Source organism: Acipenser ruthenus, chromosome 21 (genome assembly GCF_902713425.1).
Source record: "Acipenser ruthenus chromosome 21, fAciRut3.2 maternal haplotype, whole genome shotgun sequence".
NCBI classification, from domain to species: domain Eukaryota; kingdom Metazoa; phylum Chordata; class Actinopteri; order Acipenseriformes; family Acipenseridae; genus Acipenser; species Acipenser ruthenus.
Window position 1 is genome coordinate 8,190,213 of NC_081209.1, and position 20,207 is coordinate 8,210,419.

Here is a 20,207-nt window from a genome sequence, read left to right on the forward strand (position 1 = left end):
ACAGAGTACAGCCTACAAGCCCTCAGCTCCCCCTCCCTCTCTACCTCTCTTCCTCACCACACCAGCCCTCAGAATCGGTACTAAAGGAAAGGTATGTGTATTAAATAAATAGAGACCAAATCTGCCACTTTTATTTTTAAACTACAATCAGCCCCAGTTTAGACCAACTCAACTCACATCGTATCAGCAGGAAATGATGTACTATTTATTTGACACCCTGTAGAACGCAAATACACACACATGGTTTTAATGTTTACATATTTTTCACAGGTGAAATGTAATTTCATCAAAACATACAGTATGCAATCCTCCCTTACTCTCAACCGACCTCATCATTTCAATCTACTTTCCTTCCTCCATTTCCACTCTTTCCCCTCTTCTATTTTTCCTCTTATTTCAGTCACTCCCTCCTTTTCTCTCTTTAAGGTGATGCCTTGTCAACTGTCCAAAGACTCCAGTGACCACAAACACGCTTGTTAAATACTTAAATCCTACAGACAGTGTGAGGCTGGCCATCGCTACTTCGAAGATGGGAAAAGGCTGGGACTTCACCTTTTAAAGAATATATGTGATTCTTTAAGCGTAGTTTTTACAACAACAACGTTTTGGTTTAAAACACAATTTTAAGAAAAGTGATATGGTTTGTCAGACAGATTTTTAATTTGGTCAATCTATCTGCAAACTCAGTGTATTCCGAATGCATGCGAGGATTAAAGTAGATTTCTCTTTTGGAGAGGAGATGGTTTGTCAACGATGTGCTCTGCCAGTGAGGATGGACAGCATCAGGTTTTAATTGGACCCCTCTGGGATTGTCTTTCGATGATATTAATGCAAATCAGGGTCTGTGAAACCAGTTGTAAAAGTCTCCTAAACACACTCCAACCACTCTCTCCCTGTAACCCCTCTCCTCTCTCCCATGCTGTCATCGTCTCCCATTGGTTTTCCTTCCTGTTCATTCTTCCCCCTGTTACTCAATCTTCCTGTCTCCTCCTCCTCCCCCCCCCCCCCCCCCCCCCTCATTACACATCACAAGCTGCTAATCCAGGAAACTGCTTGATTCTTATTAAAATTACACCGGGCAGGAAGCCATTTAGTGTGGATGTTAAACCTCTACATATTTGAGGTATTGGGCTTTGAAAAAAAAAAAAAACCTAATGTGTTAAGCTTTATGAACAAAGTCTGAATACAGTTTGCTATTTGCGCTTCGGTTCTAAACTGTTGTAGATTGTTGAAAGAAGCCAACAGTCTAGAACAGTCACACAATTCAAACTGTTTATTAGACTGTTGTAGAAGGTTATTGCCTTCATTTCCAGTCTAGAACAGTTTGACAAAGACTCTTATTTTATTCATAAACAACTTCATTTTGACAGCGTTTGAAGGAACATTGGTCAAATACCTCCAGTTTTTACCTAAACTCTTTTCTTCCCTAGGAAATCCTTCCCTCCCACTCTGAAGCACAGCAGTGGGAGTCGTCGATATGAACCTGTCCTGAAGACAGCTGGTTTGAGGAGGCCTGGGCAGACTGCCAGGGCAACGGGCCCAAAGCAACACTGACATCTGACAGACAGGATTGTTCTTCCAGAAAACAGACCTTCAACCCCAGGCAGGTCTGGGACTAGCAAAAGAGTTATCAATAACTCAAATGTTGTAATTAATTCACTTTTTGATACAGTCTGTGTTACTATACTTTGAGCTTAGAAGATATGTAACATGCAGCGTTTAATACACAGCTACTGTACGCTACCAGCAATACATACAAGGAAACTTGATCCCTGTCTTTGTTCACTAGACGACACCAGTTCTTACTACTAGAATAAGGCTGATCTAGCCTGGGCTAGAGATGTCTATAACTGGTGGCTTTAGAAAGGAGTCATGGGGTTTAGAGAGGCTGTATTTCAGAATGATTGTAAAAGAAAGTTCTTAGTTGGCTTGCCTTGCTTTAAGAAAGCCTGGCCCTGTTTCACCGCAGTAGCCCCATCACCACCCCTTTCCCCTCTGTACTCACTGCTTTGCTGTGGGCCGGCTCCGGATCTGCCTCCCTGCTCCCACGCCACTGGAATGACTCAGAATCCAACCTGCTTTCACAGATGGCTCTCTCTGATGCTAAACATGAGAGGGGAGAGTCAGTGGTTAGTTGCATGGGCTGACTTGCCACAACCTTCCCCACAGTGCTCTTCCTTACACATTCATAGTAGAAAAGTTCAAACTCCCAGCCCCTTAGCTCCAATGTCAGTGCCCCTAGTCTGAGAATCCCTGCATCAAGCCCCCTGCCTCTCAGCTCCAATGACCTGTCATGTCTGCATCAACAGCTCCAGGCGTGTGTTGGGTTGCTGGTACTGTTCCTATGCTACAGTGGCAGAGAACTCACCCTCTAGCTCCTGTGCCCTCAGTTTGCGAATGGCAGCTCGGATGAGCTTCCTTTCCTCGTACTCGCTGGCTCCTCGTAGCTGGGAAGAGAGCAGACACAGGGGGGTTATCACAGCTGCAGTGCCTGCCTGGGGAGCGCAAAGGCCAGTGCAGGACTACCTGTGGGCCTCCAGCCAGGATCTGCAACTTGGAAAAGACAGACTTCAGACCACGCTTGCATGACACATCCTGACAGCACACAGTGCTATGTAATGCTTTCTTATTAATGATATACTCTTTGTAAATTGAAATTTGTTATAATGTTTTCATGCAACAATTGTTGAAAAAGTGTTTAACTTCCAGCTGCTCAACGGTAGAGAGTAATTATTTTTTTTATTATTTATCGTTTTGGAATCTACCTTGCGTTCAAATCCAATGGCACCGTTTCAAATTACGCAGTGCTGCAGAGCAGATGCAGAACTTGATATGATCTACAAATTCAGTTGCTTATCTTAAGCATACTTTCTTCTCAATCCTTTTCCTTTGTCATATAAACATAATACCTCAGGAACGTACAAAGAATGCTGTGTTTATTTCGATAACTGCAGTGCTCCATTGACCATTAAAATAATGGATACGAAAAAGACATTAGCGCTCTTAAGAAGGTATAGAGATCCAGGCCAACCCCAGGACTAAATAAGAATGAGGACAGGTTAAAATAATAAAAATCAAAAGAATCCTATAGGTTTTAATAGGATATAAAAGTCTTTCCAATATTTAAGAACTTTAAGAACCTATTAGAATTAATAGGACAAAAAGCCTACGTGAATATCTTTATTGATTGCAATTGCACAAGACACTGCCTTACCAAGCCAACATTACTCAAAGTATGAAAATTCAGAAGGAACTGTGTAAAGGTAAAATGTAGTTCATCTTTAAATGAATTAACATTTTCAAGTCAGTAACTGGGCGCGACTCGTTTTGTCATTGGTCTCCTTTGTAATATGTACAGTAAATGCAGTCACCATCACAAAAGGTTCATGAATCAGCCAGAAAAATCTAAGGAAAGCGAGGCCACAGGTGCCACCCAGTGGTAGGCTGCTGGCTAATCACCTCATACATGTTCTTGATGTTTACACATATACGAAAGCAAAAATAGCAAGTTTTTTTGGGTGTGAGAAGTTCATTTTTGCTAGTGTTTTCATCCGTGGGAATATGTTTCCTTGTTCCCACTACGGGTCAGTTTAAATTATTATCCAAGTCCTTTGATAATAAATATGACAGTACTTAGCAGCAATTGATTCAATTATTTGTGAAAGCAATTTGCTGAATAAACGACAACCAGTAAAAAAGTTCTGTTTTTCTGAGCAAACAGACAGTTTGGTTTGTTTAAAAAAAAGGAAATTACACTCCTAACTAACCAAGCCACAGAGAGTTTGAAACCAAACAAATGGAGTATTGACAGCCCCCAGGACCCTCCCTCCCTTCTCCCGGTCACTCACCAGGGCAGTGAGCTCGTCAACGTCCTCGATGGACTGCAGCTTCCCTGACAGAGCCTCCAGAGTGTCGTCCTGGTCTGGACACGGGCGCTGGAACCTACAATACAAACACAGACAGTCAGGACAGGGACAGAGGCACAAACACAGAAACCGGAGGCAAGCTAGATAGAACACGGAGGATAAAGACACTATGGCCAATCTAGCCATCCGTCTCACACCTGTACAGCCGACAGTTTTGGCCCAGAGAAAACCTTTTGAAAGGAAAATCTGACTGAGCCCTTGAGAGACCCTTGTAAAATAAAATTTGGCCGGGCTTCTCCCACTCTCTCCTCTTTCCAAGCTCGCTGGGTTTGCGTGGAGTGTGGACGGGAATATTTGGCATTCCTGTGGTGCCAGAGAGCCTATAGTTATCAGAGAGAGAGGGTGCGAGTCATACTACAGTATGTGGACACAACTGTATGCGTGATTAAGCGTATATTTGTTTGTATGTGTGTCACTCTGTGTGTGACTCATAATGTATGTGAAGTGTAGTCATTGAAAGGAATTCAGAGTAATCATACCAGTCATTTTTATTACTCACTGGTTTTCTGTAATTTTAGGCTGTGAAGTTTAAAGATGACTCTCGCACGGGATGCAAAGAGTCATCTTGTAGGATCTCATCATTTAGACAGAAAAAACATTACCAAAATAAGTTTACTAATTTCTTTATAGTACTGCTACATATCCTATGATTGAGTGTTTATAGTTACATGGTGTCCTTAAGATAATATAGAGGTAATGTCCCACTCCATTTGCAGGAGACAGACTTTATAGACCTCAACTCGGCCAACTACCAGAGAGAGATCATTATATTGGAAGAATATGTGTAAAATAGACATCAAAAGAATCTTCCAAGTAGAAAACTGGAAAGAATTTAAATCTATAAATTCTCCATGCAACCTCATATAATCCTCCACACTGCAAGCACTTGCTCCAAAGCGACCTCAAGCTTACAGTTTATTTTTACACCACCCCACGCCCCAGACAGCACCAGGTCAAAGAGGAAGCCCAGAACAAACAAAACAAAAACCGCAGGCGGAGTGGTTCACTGGTACTGTATTAGAATCCTGAACCCGACCCACAGACCTCCTCAACCAGCTCCTAAAGTGCCCAGCTCCCCTCCTCATCTCCCAGCTCTAGCCACATCTGGGTGCAATCTGAGAGAAGCGAGAGCAGCAGCAGCAATACTGACACCCACCCCAGCCTGGGACCCAGCTAAAACCAGACATTAGCGGCAGACTCGCAGCTATATTTACCAGCCTGGCTAACAGGGGACAGACTCTCCAATAACAAGGTTCCAGTTTCCCAGATTTCACTTGCAAATCGCTTTACCAGAGCTGCGGTTGACGGGAGAAGCCATAACCAGCCAGAAAGAAGAGGCAGAAATAGAAATAAAAGTTTAAATGGCATGTCATGCCACTCACAGGAGCTAAGCAAGCATGGGCCATCTCAGGGTTTGAGGATAGTCTTATTTTTTACCAAAATCTATTTTACCCTGGTTGCTCCTGCTTAATGATGATTCCCAGCTTCATTGGAAGCCTTAGCTTGCGTAGGCGTTGCAGGCGGGTTGGTCTGCAGCTCAGGTTGGTGGCTATTTTACAAGGTTGGGGTACTGCAGAGCTACACCAGGGCTGCATCGGGTTATATTCCTTTGGCACGAAGAGGCAGCTTGGTCAGTAGATGTTCTCAAACTGCTAAACCCTGGAGGTGAGGCCCAGCCTGGGAAGTCTCTATCTGGAATAGTCAAGTGTCTGACCAGGAATGGTCACTGAAACACACAGAGGAGAACCATCTCCAGCCTGGTTTTCCTCTCTAACCCTGCAGGAAAGCCTAGGCAATGCAGCGCTCCCTGGGGGTCCCCAGCTTGCTGTGAGCAGAGGGGCGTCTCACCTGATCTGGTTCTCCTTGTTCTCCAGCTGCTCGCAGTTCCTGGCGCCGCGGAAGCGTTTGGACGACAGCGCCGCCTCCATGCCCTCGATCTCACAGCGGCGGATCTCCCTGATGGCACTGCGGATCAGCCGCCGCTCGTCCAGGTCAGACGTGCCATCGAGCTGCGACACAAACACATGAGGAGACATGTTACACAGGGACCAGCACACACACACACACACACACACACTTTACACAGGGACCATTCCCACACATGTAAACAATCTCTTTCTGTCTTTGTCCCACTCAAAAACGGCGGTTAATATTGTATTTTTATTTATATGGGGCAATTCCATTGAGTTCACAGGAGCTTCCTGTTGGCAGCGACCTATGCATATCAAAACACTATAAACAATCCCTCTACGCTGAACTGGAGCAATTACAAAACATGCTTCCATTGCATAATACAATTAGGTGATGTGTCACAGGCTTTAAGTTATCCTGACGAGTTACTGGGCCTTCTGCCAAACATGACAACATCTATGTGCTGATCTAAGCATCACAAGAACCATACCCCTGTCCTGAAACTCGCATGGAAAAGACACCAGCAGTTCAAATAAAGTCACCCTACAGACACTGCTAATTGTGATGTGGAGACTCAGGAATACTTTCTTTAAACCAAGACCCATTTTCTCCAAACATTCCTGAATTAGAATTGTAGTCATATTAAAACACCATCTCTACTGAAGAGTGTTATGGAGAGTGTTTCTAATGTTATGTCCTACCAATTGTACCTGTTAATGCAGACTAGGAGAGCTGCCAGGTCAGGGTTGTCGGACTGACTTTACTGCAGACAGCTGCATTACTAGATCAGTGGACAGCTTTAAAAGACTCACCTGCCTAATTGAGAACAAAGTGGTTTGTTTTACCCTGTCAGGGAACAAGGGGCCAGCTGGAATTTCTTCCAAACAGAAAATGACAGTCCAAATGTGTGACCATGAAGTGTGATAAATGAATTGTGAAACTCATAAACTAGCTAAAAAACATACTGTAATGCCAGCCCACAATCTCATTATTACAAGTCGCAGATCACATCCCTACAAGGAGAGCACAAGGGTGAAAAAACAACCTATTTTAAGGGAATTTCGCTTGGAAACTGTGACTTAGGGGGTTACATATCCCACAAATACGTATTAGATGGCTTAAAAAGAGGAAGCAAATGTGCACCAATGTGAAGGTACTATAGATAAAAAATCAGCTGTGGTATACTGTAGATAATTCATTAAACAGGTGGTGTAAAATGTTCCTTTGCATGTATCAAAAACAGTACTTGGAATGCTGCAACTGAACATGACAAAGCCAACATATACAATACCTTATATGTAAAATAAAAACTAAATTGCCCTGTTGCTAACATACTGTATAATAAAGGTACCTTGCTTCCAAGCCAGGAAAACTGGTTTCAAATTGTAACACTGTTAAGGTTTGCCACATGTTGCATTTTTAAGGTGGTGTGCCAGCATTTTATAATACATATTATATTGTCATTTTTGTGATTGACGAGCCCAGATAATGATCACATTCTGAGATTTCAACCCTGGGAAATTCGTCTCAATGTGCCTATTTGGTAAAGAACAGTACAGTTTTTTTTTTTTTAAATCCAGTCACTAACACATCCTTGAACTTCCTCCCTACCTACCCCCCTCTTGTTCTTTTTACAGTACAAGACGTTCAGAGCTGGAAAAAGCTGTTTCTTAAAAGAAGACTTAATTACAATTTGACAGTCCTAAAATACGATGCCAAAGGATTTTCTCTCTTCCAATAAATCTCTTTTTAAAGTGTACTACCATTGAAATGGACAGAAATCAGTACATTTAATATGCCATGTATTTGTATAGAGATGACAGCTCGTTAGAATTATGGTATGGCTTTTGACAGGTTTACAACTAGATTTCTGCAACACAAGCAACAGCCAACAGAAAAGTGGACACTTCACATGGTTTGGACCTTTTTTGTACTTATACAGTCATCTTGGGAAACTGGAAGACTTTCAATAATAATTAAGGGTTTGTTGTTGTTAACTTTAATATTGGGCTAACTTTAAAAACTACTTTGGCCACAGAAATATGCTTGAGACCCAAGACCAGTCTCTCACACTCCAAACAGCCGGGGGGCGTTAATATGAGTAGCCGCACTACCAGAGAAACGGTCTGCTGCTCAACTGCAGAATTCCATCGCATTGAACTGCAACAGACAGGTGTAGCATCCTGCTTGGTGCACATCTGTATTCTGTATATATCTGTGTGATTAAAGTGTGTGCAGGTAACAGGTTGTGATTGGTTATGACGTGTATGACCCCTGCTGGGGAAAAGAGGTATATGAGCATTCTTACTGCGCCCCCAACCCAACCCAACCCACCCTAAATTTAAATCTATATTTTTGTTTTGTAAATGTATTGCTCATGAAAGGAGTGGAACAAAGCAAGCCTGCCCCTTACAGCTCTTCAATTGCGGGCTTCTCTCAAGCACACACTGGGCAAATTGCCAATCAATTGCATCTCAAGCCTTTCTCCTCTGGAAGCCTGTAAACAGCAAACTATAATAAAGCACAGTGAAAGCAAGGTAAAGCATAGGTAAGCATTGTAAAGAAAAGCGAGTTAAGATAAAGCATGTTAATAAACATGGCAAACCAGGCTAACCGATGGTAAATGCATAGTATGGGGGAAATGCATTGTAAAGCTGCAAAAAATAACACGGAAAACTTTTACAAGGGTGTGGACTCCCAAACTTGCTTTACCTGTGTGCTCATCTGGAGATGAACTCCGGCCCACAGAGACAGACACAGGAGTGACCTTGATACAGGACACCTGAGGACATGACTGCAGGTAGTTGTTGTTCATTTTTTTATTTATTTATTACAGCTGGTTTCCTTGTTAGGAGCCGCTGCACACTGAAATGTTCTTTTCGTAAGATCTAATGGCATCAGTCAGATACACACGTCTGAGTGGTTTACACTGCATTGCTTGTTCCAGGCTGACTCAACTTTCCCAGTTTGAGTTTACTTCACCTAATATGGTTGAGGTTGACTAAAAATAAGCACATTTTAAAAAGACAGATGTTGTAGTTTTATGCTTCCAACAGTAAACTATTATCTCATTTTTCCAGACATGTCTAGAACGAAATTAAACACTGTTTAACCCTAGAACCATAAAGGATACCCTTATCTTCTAAGAAACATTTTTCTTAACCCAAAAATATTCTCTTGTGTTACACACAAAGCCATGTTTTGAAAAACGACATTGTTACATACATTGCAGAGTCTGACTTGGTTTTTATATAGCATTTAGAATCCTTTTTGGAGCATTGCTGTCCTTCATTTGCACTGCAGTAGTACCGCTTCACAAAGTGCAGCCATATTTTCAAACACAGGTCTTTAATCTTCTATTTTTACTGGGAGCTTTCTAATTTTTTTTTTTTTTTTTTACAGCTATAGGTTCATTTTCCCAGATTTGGCCCAACAAATACTGATTTCTACCATTAACATTTGGTTAGTGCAATACCAATACGTCTGTTTAATATTATTATTATTTGTTTATTTAGCAGACGCCTTTATCCAAGGTGACTTACAGAGACTAAGGTGTGTGAACTGTGCATCACAGTAACAGAATGAGTCAGTGACTGAGGGGGGTTTTGAACCGGTGACCTCCTGGTTACAAGCCCTTTTCTTTAACCACTGGACCACACAGCCTCCTGAATAATATACTGTAGTACTAATACAGGTTAATAAACACCAACTTTACATAATTGACAAGACAGTCGTTAGCATTCGCATCAAACAAAAGCAGATGTTGCTATTGCTGTGAAATGAAATATGTTCAGCTGTTTTTGAATCACTTTAAATAAAACACTGATACATTACTGGGAAATTTCATAAAAAGAAACAGAAATGTATTGAACAACAGTAAGAGCACTAGATGCAAGTAAGTATTCACTTGATGTTTGACTAAACTGCTACCAAGTTAATTTTACTACTGCACCACTAGGCATTACAACATTACTGTACAGTGTCCAAAACACTAATGAGACGACCAAGCAAAGAGCAAAAGTGGAAACCAGCCTGGAAAAGCAGCATGACACCAGCTGTTAATTACTCCCTAGAGGCTCAATACTATGAAATGCAGTTATACTGGGAAAACAAACCCACAGAAGGTACTGCAGGTCAGCTGAGCTCTAAAGCATGCATACTTCCTTAAAATCACTCCAGCCTGCAGCCCCCAGGTTATCTGTAAAGCTGGGGTTTGGGCAGTGTCCTGACAGCAGCTCATCCTCCCCTCTGCCCACACACTGACCCCACTCTGAAGAGGGAGGAGGGGCTACACTGCAGAGTAATGGCCCTGTTAAGAAAATAGGCACTTCCTGCACATTGCCAAGAGGATTGGCTGCTTTGACTATAAAAGGGCAGAGGAGGGAAGAGAGCACAGAGGTCAGTGTTAAAAGAGAGGATGATTTCTAATGACAATCAATTCCTGGCATTCCAACATCTTCCAGGAAAGAAAGATAAGACGACAGAAAAGGCCCAGTGGTCTGGATGGAAGTAGCCTGACATTCAGGACATATTGCACTGTACATCAAACCACAACAACTTCAACACTGTGACGCATTATTTAACAAACAAACTGTTGTCAGCATTCAGCCAGATCGGGATGTATTCCCATATGTTAACAATCTGGGAGCTTACCCACTGTTCTGCCCTGATTCCTTATAATCTGGTAGGTATATTCAATTGATCTACAGTACACAGTGGTGGATGTTTAGATCACCTCCATCTAAATCAATACAAAACTCCCTTGTTACAGAAACAAATACACCAGCAAAGATCCCTTTTACTATTAGGAGTTAGTCATCATCCTTTCTGAATGACTTCATGTATGAGGATCTTTGTGTTTCGCTCAGTTGACTACATGCTTTTGTGTGCTGTGTAAACACCCCATTAGAAGTAGGACTACACCGGTGTCTTTACAAAACAAGGCCCTGCCCCTGAAGCGGCTTGAGTTAGTATTTTGGCTTCAGAGCGGAAACCACTGAAATAGTGAAAATGTGGGTCTGTTTATCCAGATATCTCCAACAAGGTCACAGCTTCAGTGGGTCTTCCTTGGCCTTCTTCACTACTTGGCACCAATGCCTAATTCATAACACCACACATGATGAAAGCTTATCTATACCTGTACTTCCTGTTTATACTGTACAACTCTATATCTATGCATTTCAAAAAATATACTAGTAATGTTGTGAGAACCCCTGTTGTACATAGGTGATCAAAGATTCATATTTTGTTAAAAAACTAAAATATGTTATTCCACTAAGGCAAGGAAACGCTACCTGGCCTATTAAGCCTGAACATCATGCTTGTAAGCAATGTACATGCAGTACCATTGATAACAGCCACCCCCAGTATAAACATACCCACTGTAGCGTGTACAGTAATACAAATACGCAGCCCACTATCAGCTACAGTAACAGACTCATTCACACCACTGAAGGAACAGAACAATCTGCCAGTTTCCAATGCCAGTACCAACTAAACAAACAGTACCTCCACAAGCCAATTCCCTGAACACAAACACCACATACATCAGTTAACATGTCACCATTTACTGATAAAGTGGCAGATAACATTTTGCTGATTTTCAGCGGAACGTCCATCCTAATAAACATACTTCCCTTTTTTAAATCTGTTGACATTTATTTATTTGTTATTTTTTTAGTATAGGAATGTACAGTATTCAACCAAAAAAACAATGAAAAACGGTCTGCAAGACGGGAATTCTGCCTACAGCGATGGCCAAAATGAAATATTTGCTAAGGAAATATTTTATGAAATGAAGTTGCTTCATATATACCACACAGTATATTCTGCTACTGTACATTATTTTCCCCATGTGCATCGGATCCCATGTATCACCACTACTTTACATCCATTTGTTACTGCAGGCACCAACTTTAAACTAGTTTGTGTTTAGCATTATGAGATGCAATATTAACAAATAGATATTGAAAGGTCATATTGTTTAAAGAATGGCGAACCAACTTCCATACTACATTAAATGTCTTTGGTCACTTGTATGCACAATTCCCATTATACACCCTTGTCCTCTCAAACCAGGAAATACTGCCATTGGGCCCTATTCACAAAACTATAATAACTACAATGCCTCTCCTGGCAATGCAAGACTTAACTCCTGTTTCTCAGAAAAAGAAAAAGAAAAAAAAAAAAAGAAAAACTTATCCCAAGTTCAAACACGAACCCTGACCTATCAGCTGTCAGAGATTCAAACAAGTTCCAGCCCACTAAGCAGCACCTTTGAGCCCCACATACCGGTTGAAGGGAAACAATGGTGTTGGCTGTTCAGGGTTGGGGCCATGCCAAAGCCTACAGCCTCTGTAAAACAGCAAGCCGGCTGCACTAAAATGTAAATAATACACACCTTTCACTCCAGCTCACAGGCGTCACAGGATACCGTTCGAACCCAGTCATTTAGTGAGGTAATACAGGCCATACAAAAGGCTAACACATTCCTGCCAATGGCCGTTTGCTACACAAAGTGCCCTCAGTGAGGTTTAGACAAGCCAGAACCGTTTTCCAGAAACTATCGGTTATATTTAGGTCAAACTGACTGCAGGTTTCAAATCTCAAACTGTAGCCCATCTTTACTGTAGAGCTGACTGGCTTTTGGGGCAAAAAAGAGGCTAAAGAATGACCAGGGAGCTCAAATAAAAGACTGTATCCTTAAAGAAGTTTAAATTACTAAAACTACAAAGTGGATTAAATAGAAGCAGATGGAAAGAACAGGTTTAACCAGAGAGTGTTTGGTTTGGCTAGATTTACTCCTATAAAAAAGAGTGGGGGCATTGACTAGCTGACTATCTTTGACTATCTTTTTTTTAAAGATTTTTTTAAATGTGTTGCAGTTCAAACCCGTACCAATGGTCTAGCTGCAGTCAGACCATGCAGAGATACAAGGATGCAGAAGTCTATTGTATCTACATAGTGTTGCTTTTGAAATATTTGCACATCCTAAAAAACAAGTGAAGAACTAATCAATGTTCAGCTTGATTACAACAAAGGGGACCTGCAATGCTAATGTTAACGCTAGTAATGCTAGGGACAAAAGAACATATGGGTTTGAGGGGCAGATTTAATTTGTGGAACAGTATTCCAGGCACAGTGGTTGATATGAATCTTGTTTCGGTTCAGATGGTTGGGGTCTGGGCAGGAGAAAGCTGTGTGTTTGTGGATGCCATCCATCTCTTACTCTACCCATCCTTCCTGCTCCTTCTCATCCTGTTTTCCAAATGATCGATTGTTTATCTGGAAGACTGTGGCTCTGTGAACCCAGTGTCCTTATAAGGGCAAAGTGTGTTTGTGCATTTAGGGGGAGAGACAGGGTAGCGGAGTTCAGATCCCATGCACTTTTATTTCAGTCCTCCTTCAACCCGAACAGTGTTTAAACTTCAATAGTTTTCCTGGCCCATCTGCTAAAGCACTGACCACTTGTCCTTTATAAACTTTAAATGAGGTAAGACTATAGGACCGTTCCAGTGGAACACATTCTGGGAAGGTTTTAATTACCATTTGTAGTTTTTGATGCTTAAACCACATGTGATGGAGAAAGCAGTTCCAAGCTAGGTGTCATCTGCATACAAAAGAACTGTAACTTATCCTGACGGAATTGGAATTGGAATTGGAATTGGAATTAAAAAGGGAATTGGAATTGCCCCCCCCCCCCCCCGCCCTGATAAGTCATTGATGTATGAGGTCAAGTAAGCCCTGTTTGTCCAATTGGGCTGGAATGACCCATATTGAACTGTATACCAGGCAGAATCAACCTCAGATCATTAGCTGCTTTTTAAATGGTGTTGTACAGGATGCCTAAAACGTGTTAGTCTTGAAATAACAAGTTGATTGGACTGCTAATGCTCGGCACTCTGCTGGTTAAGGCTGTGGCACTACATTTTTACAGACGCCCGTTGCAGTCTAATGATGACTTCACGTGGGTGGTGGAATCCAGCGATTTCATTTGATACAATTCACTAATTAGAATTGAGAACAACAGACCCTTATTTCAGATGGGCCGCATGGCAAGAACGGAGCAGAAAATACAGAAGCAGGTTTTTATTGTGGAGCCAGGACAAGAATAAGTGGGTGTCCATCTTGCAGTCTCGGATTCCACGGACTCGAGTAGGGAGTTTTATTGTCGGATCAGAATTACTGCCCGTCTGTCTGTCTGAAGCACAGAACTATGCAGCATCTGTCTTTTTCAAAATGTGTTTATTTTTGATGATTGTCAACCATTGTGAACGATCTTCGCTTCTTTGGGTTCTCTTTAGCACAATTACTGACCAACACAGGAACTTTGTTTTTAAGCGCTGCTGCGTACATTTTATTTTACACAAAATAAAGATAAACAAAACCAAATCCTTTTTGGAACACTTACTAAACATTTATAAATTCCCTAAACTAACCAAACTGGACGGATACTCCTCTTACCAATTAAAAACACAAACACTTGTCTTTACACCGTCGACAAGGTTAAAACAAAAACACACATCTTTTTTTTTTATTTGGCTTCTCCTTCGTCAGCCCTGACCGCAGGGTTTCCCCACCCATTTATACAGGGCTTCATTAAATTAACTTGGAGCCAGGTGCTTCAAATTGGAAAGGCGCCAGATGACTCCCCTCTGCTCCTGGTAACTCCGGTAGTCCTGCAGTCCCCTCTTAGACTGCAACTTTTCTACTTTTGTCGCCCTCCTCCCCCTATTCTGCCACATCTATTGGTTAAATTAAACTGAAACTGGGAAATTTGGCATTGCCTGCAATACTAAAGCATGGACAGACATCTGCTGTAGGCTGCAAAAAAATTATTGGAATTTCTGTTTTTTTGCATAATTTTTACATTAAAAATCAATTGAATATTTGTGTCCCAACCAACAAGCAAAACAGTACATCGCTAATACTACGTACAGTCCAATACACTGTACACTGACCTGATGATCAGAAACAGATGCACACTGACTTATTTCAATTTACCATGCTGAAAGAAAAATATCTACCATTATTTCTGTAAGCTTCTTGTACATTTTGAGATTTGTTTCCTGGATATGCATACTGATCCCTCAACAGCAGCAATTCGAAACGGACTCATGGACTCAACTGACTAAATTCAACCTCTGAACGGTTGGCAGTGATGGTATACTATACAGTAATCCCTTTTGAATCTCTGCAACAGCACCAGTCTCACTTAAAGACATTCATTTCCATTGCCCAGTATTGCTGTGCTCAGAAGCGTTATTCTTGGCTACACAATTAACAGTAATTACAACATGAAGTAAGGTGAAGATCTTTACTAGTAACTCGTGCTTATTACACGTTGGGTCAGGAATTTAAGATCTTTGACCCCTATGCCACAACTAAAGTACAATGTATTTTCCTGTTTTAATAGCAGTGTTTTACAAACCATCCCGCATGACCGAGACCTGCAGGAAGATGTCATTGAATGCTTCTTTGGATGACCAGAACCACCCTGTCACTAAATTGCAGAACCAAAATAAGAACATTAGCATCATTATATCTGTGGGACACAGTTAAGTTAGCAGTTATAGTCCAGGTTCTAAGTTGTTTATATAGACTTTAAAATTGGGTTCGCTTACAACAGCCTAGTTTAATGAACACCAAACTATTACTCAACGGAGACTTGAAGCTTTTGTTTCTTAAAAAAATAAAATAAATAAAACACATGTAGACCCTTTACACTACTGGAGCCTACAACTCACTGTAAAGTACAGGACAGGAAAGAATGTTGCAGTATCTCATAGCAACAGGAGAGATTCCACCCACCCAGCTGACACATGTGTCAGCTAGACCGGAGCTGAGGATGTGTGTCCAGTTAAACCACGCAGTGTTCTAGCCACTAATCTTGCTCCTGCACACACACCACTGGAAACTGACATCATTCTGAAATATAAAGCCTAAAAATAATTGATTACAACACTGCTCTAAAGAGGTATTTCAGATATACATCACAAACTATAATCAGATGTAATCTTACAAGTTGGCATTGCCAGAAACTGCTCTGGGTGGCTGTTTTCCAAGCAGGTGCTGTTTATACCCCTTGTATATACAGTCTCCCCAGTCGAAAGCATTTTAAAAGGTCAAACGTATAAGAAATGAAGTCAAGTGGACCTTGAAGTCTAGTGCCTTCATCAATGTACTGATTGAGACTGCTGGTTTTATTGTATCACATTAGGAAGGGCTGGCCCCTGACCTTATATTAGGTGTGAATATATCACCCAGGACATACTGTAGATGTAGACAGTAGATAAGGGTGTAGCGATACACGACTGTGGTGAAACAACACGTATCACAATATGCAGGTCTTGATACAACGGAATCACAATGCATGCGAAGGTCCTGATGGGCTGCTTGTATGACAGATAGTAAGATCAAAAAGTTGTTTAACGATTTACCTGAAAACCAGGCACAATCTCAAAAACTCTTCAAATGTATTAACTAGAAATCCAAACCAAACTGCTGTTAGTATCATGAACGGCCAGCTGGATTAAAAACACAGTACCCTGAGGCTGCTGGATCACCTTGTGCTATTCAGGAGCATTCCAGCCTGAAGACCCTGGAGGAACTGTCATTTACTACAATTACACTTGTCAGCTGGAATCTGTTTTATACAGCCGACAGCTTTTGACACCCTGTGAATACAGAATAGAGCTTCTTGGAGGCTCCAGTAAATACCTGTCAACTGCACCTCATTAGGTAGCTTGCAATCAGGTCTCTCTTAGTAAGTGGCTAGCTGCCAGTTATGCATATCCAGGTAAGTGGCTGCAATAAGACAGATCTATAGATCCTAGTCCACCAGTTGCCTTGATAATGAGGCCAGTCCTGGTTTATTTTTGTTTTTTTGGAACTACCTTGTAGAGGTGTGATCCCAGAATGGTGGGGTGCTGATCCCACTCTAAATAGGCTCTGGCCAAGTAGAGCCACAACTTCACTGAATCACTCTTTACCAGGATTGCCCCTATAAATAAGTGGTTGGTGCAATTTAGGAGGAATATACCCCTGTGCTATAAAACCCTTTTAAAAATCCAGCTGCGTCTTGTTCTGGCAGGGTGTAGGCTGATGAAATCAACTCCTAGGGCATCAACACTAGTCTTTTAACAGATTAATATTTCAAAAGCTCAATTACAAAAAAGTACACATTTGTTTCTAAAATGTATAATTAAACTGAGCTCCCTCTCAAGTTGCTGCACATTTTAGCCCTGGCTATCAAGAGACAACACGTCTTCCTGTGGAAGGCCCAGCAGCTGAAACGTCAGGCTACTGTGTGCGTCATCTTCAGCAGGCAGTTCAAGTTTGAGAGTCACGACTGTATAGTGCATTTTCAGACGTTCCGAGATGGAAAACGGAAATCAGGAAGGCCAAAACAGCATTTATTACAAACAGAGACTTCTTCAAATAAAAATTTCATAATCATGTGTAGAACAAAAAAAATCCAATAAAACAAAAAAGCAATAGGCCTATTGTCTGATCTAAATTTCAGCTGTGTGTGACTATGCTCAGGGTTTCATATTGCTATGGGGACACAGTGAGAGATTGTTTTTTTTCCTGATTTCCAAGATTGAAGGGGACAGTTAACTCCTTATTTCAGGGCTGACCGGTAATTTAATTGGCTCAAGTAATGCAACGTTCTCAAAGATTAAATAGAGACATTCTACATACACAGTATTTGGGAGTGAATTGACTTTTGTTGCATTCCAATAACAATTGTGACTGTAGTCAGAAAGAGATTTGGCAGGTACTGAGAATGCTATTCAAATCAAAGGGTGCACAAGAGTTCTTTTTTTCCAATACTTGGTGAAAAGTGATCCATTCCAAATCGAAATGTAATCTAAAGAAGCCCCTCATTTTCAAGGAGCGCATTGTTCTGCCCTTCAGGCTCCTGGCGAATGAGAAGTAAAGCATTCCTAGGATGAGTGAGTGCACAGCACGGCTCAATACAGGAAGAGACGTCATTGAACTGGAGGTCAAACACCTTAAACTTCTGGAGCATCAATCAGATCAACGCCACACAATTCCACCTTTTGAGATCCAGTTTCTAGTTTCCAGGTTACCTAGTCATGTTGCTGATGCTGAATCACGTGGTTCCTTAAGACAAAACTTGACAGTTTTGAGTTTATTTATCGACTAGCACTGTAGGAACCAGACAAGCATAGACGGTCCAAATGGCCTCCTCTCGTTCGTAAATGATCTGTTACATGGGTTCCTTTCACTTTTACAATGATCTAAAGCAGTACCTTTTTATTAGGGCAATTGAATTAACCAATTAAACTAGACCGGTTTGGCTTTGGTTTCATTTCTAAGGCTTCTCTTTATCACCTTATCTTTCATTGGCCCCGCCCTGGTGTCTATTACAGTCATCGACCTAAGCTTTCTTTAAATTCACTTTGCATTTTTGATTCACCCCAAATCTGCCACAACAGCTGGCTTTAACAATGTATAAGACTTGAGTCAGAAAGCAGCCGAGAAGTTTGCAAAGTGAAAACATCAATATGTAATGCTTTGTTCCACTCCATTACCAGGCTATAATCCGGTATTCTGGTGTCTGAAATCATTACCCTACTATGATCAAAGCATCTGCACTGTGAGACTGATTTCCTTAAAAATGAACAAGAACAGTTCTAAACTGGTACACTAAAAGTCATCATTTTATTACCCCATTCCTCACTAAGTGGCTGCAGATACAAAGTAAAAGTATTGATGTGCAAGCAATCTTTCAGAAAAGCACAGTTTAAATCCTTTGGGGTTCTAAACTGGTTCTATTCCTCACCAACATTCTTTCATTGCCAGCCTGAAACACTCTTAGAAGCAGAACAATGAAAACTCATTGGTGTCTGAGGCCCCCTTTAAACCAGAGGAATAATACCTTTCACCCTTCCAGTGAGCTGCAGACCCAGTGAACCTGAACAGGCCATTTGTGTAGTGAAGCACTGGTGATTTTACTCTGGCCAGCCAGCACGAGGACACACAATCTGTGCATGTTTATCATCCACTTCACACAGAGCTCACAGTGCTAGAGAGACTGGAGAATGGGGCATGTCAGTGATCAATAGGGTATAGCACTGAGAGCTGAGAAGGGAGTTTGTGCTTTTATTCTTGAAAGTCAAGCCTTGAATGAGAGACTGGACTCCGAGACAGAAGAATGATTGGTAGACATTTAGCCTGGAAAGAAGTTTACAACTTTGGAAGAACATCACTCAAGAAGCAGAGATTCTGTCATTTTCTACACACCTATGGTGGCAGATTTGGAATTCATATAAAAATTACAAAGTGAACTTATGGAAAGCTCAGCAAATGAGTGCAATTTGAGACGCCAGGGTGGGACAAACAAAAGATAAGGTGATAAAGGGAAGCAGGGTTTGACATTAACCATAGCCCTGCAGCCAGGAGTCAGTAGTTATGAAGTACCACAGGCCCACCTAGGTGGGTAACATATTTTAATTCTATAATGTATATAGCAAGTGGCTTCCGTTATAACCCCCCCTCCGATAACGGTGTCATTGAACTAGTCCGAGCTTTCTTGCCGCACGTCGTATTTGTTGTACAGTCAGAATCTGAGACTACGTATTGAAGTGCTGTTGGTCAGACTCGTTACCTGGACATGGCAATTTTTTACAACTTAGCAAACGACTTCACTGATAAGCCAAAAGTGAAGCATTGGAATCAATAATGATAAAGAAAGAAATTATGAAGATGAAAATTTAGAGTGGAGTGGAAGAAAGACTTAATCTGGCTTCATGATGATTATATATATATATATATATATATATATATATATATATATATATATATATATATATATATATATATATAGGGCCAGTAAAAACACTACCTCAGTGGCCCAAGGGGCCAGTAGTTAAAAATCTAAATGTGGAGCCTGAAAGCATTAAGAATTAAAACTGAAGCCAAACCAATCCAGTTCAATTGGTTAATTGCCTTAATAAAAATGACAGATCATGGTAAAAGTGAAAGGAAAACCATGTAAAAGAACATAACAATTTATTAATGAAAGGAGGCCATTCAGCCCATCTAGTCTTGTCTGGTTCAAGGTCAAAAACTGAATTGCCATTTTTGGAATTCTGCCCACCACCATGAGCGCCAATATGTTTTCTTACACACAAATAACAAACAGGTCAAGCGGTCAACCCCAGATCTGTCCTGTATCTTTCGAGCTGCGAGTCCCATTGGGATGAACACTGCTTTTGTCTTATTTATCATGCAAATCAGAAGCGGTGGGGATTCAAATCCATGTTCTGGTGGATTATTTGTCATTTATTGACCCATTGGGTCTCACAAAAGTGCTCCGTCTGCTGTTTCTCCCTTGTAAAG

General features: G+C 41.2%; 1 protein-coding gene across 6 annotated transcripts in view; it reads right to left on the reverse strand.

The window, feature by feature from the left end:
• Positions 1–20,207, reverse strand: part of LOC117428227 (smoothelin) — an 82,985-nt gene that overhangs the window by 50,808 nt on the left and 11,970 nt on the right. For all 6 annotated transcript variants that reach the window (XM_058994725.1, XM_058994724.1, XM_058994720.1 and 3 more), the window contains 4 exons: positions 5,775–5,935; positions 3,849–3,942; positions 2,369–2,447; positions 2,006–2,103 (listed from right to left, as the gene is read on the reverse strand). In XM_058994725.1, coding sequence (XP_058850708.1) covers positions 2,006–2,103; positions 2,369–2,447; positions 3,849–3,942; positions 5,775–5,935 — 432 coding nt within the window. The remainder of the gene's footprint in view (positions 1–2,005; positions 2,104–2,368; positions 2,448–3,848; positions 3,943–5,774; positions 5,936–20,207) is intronic.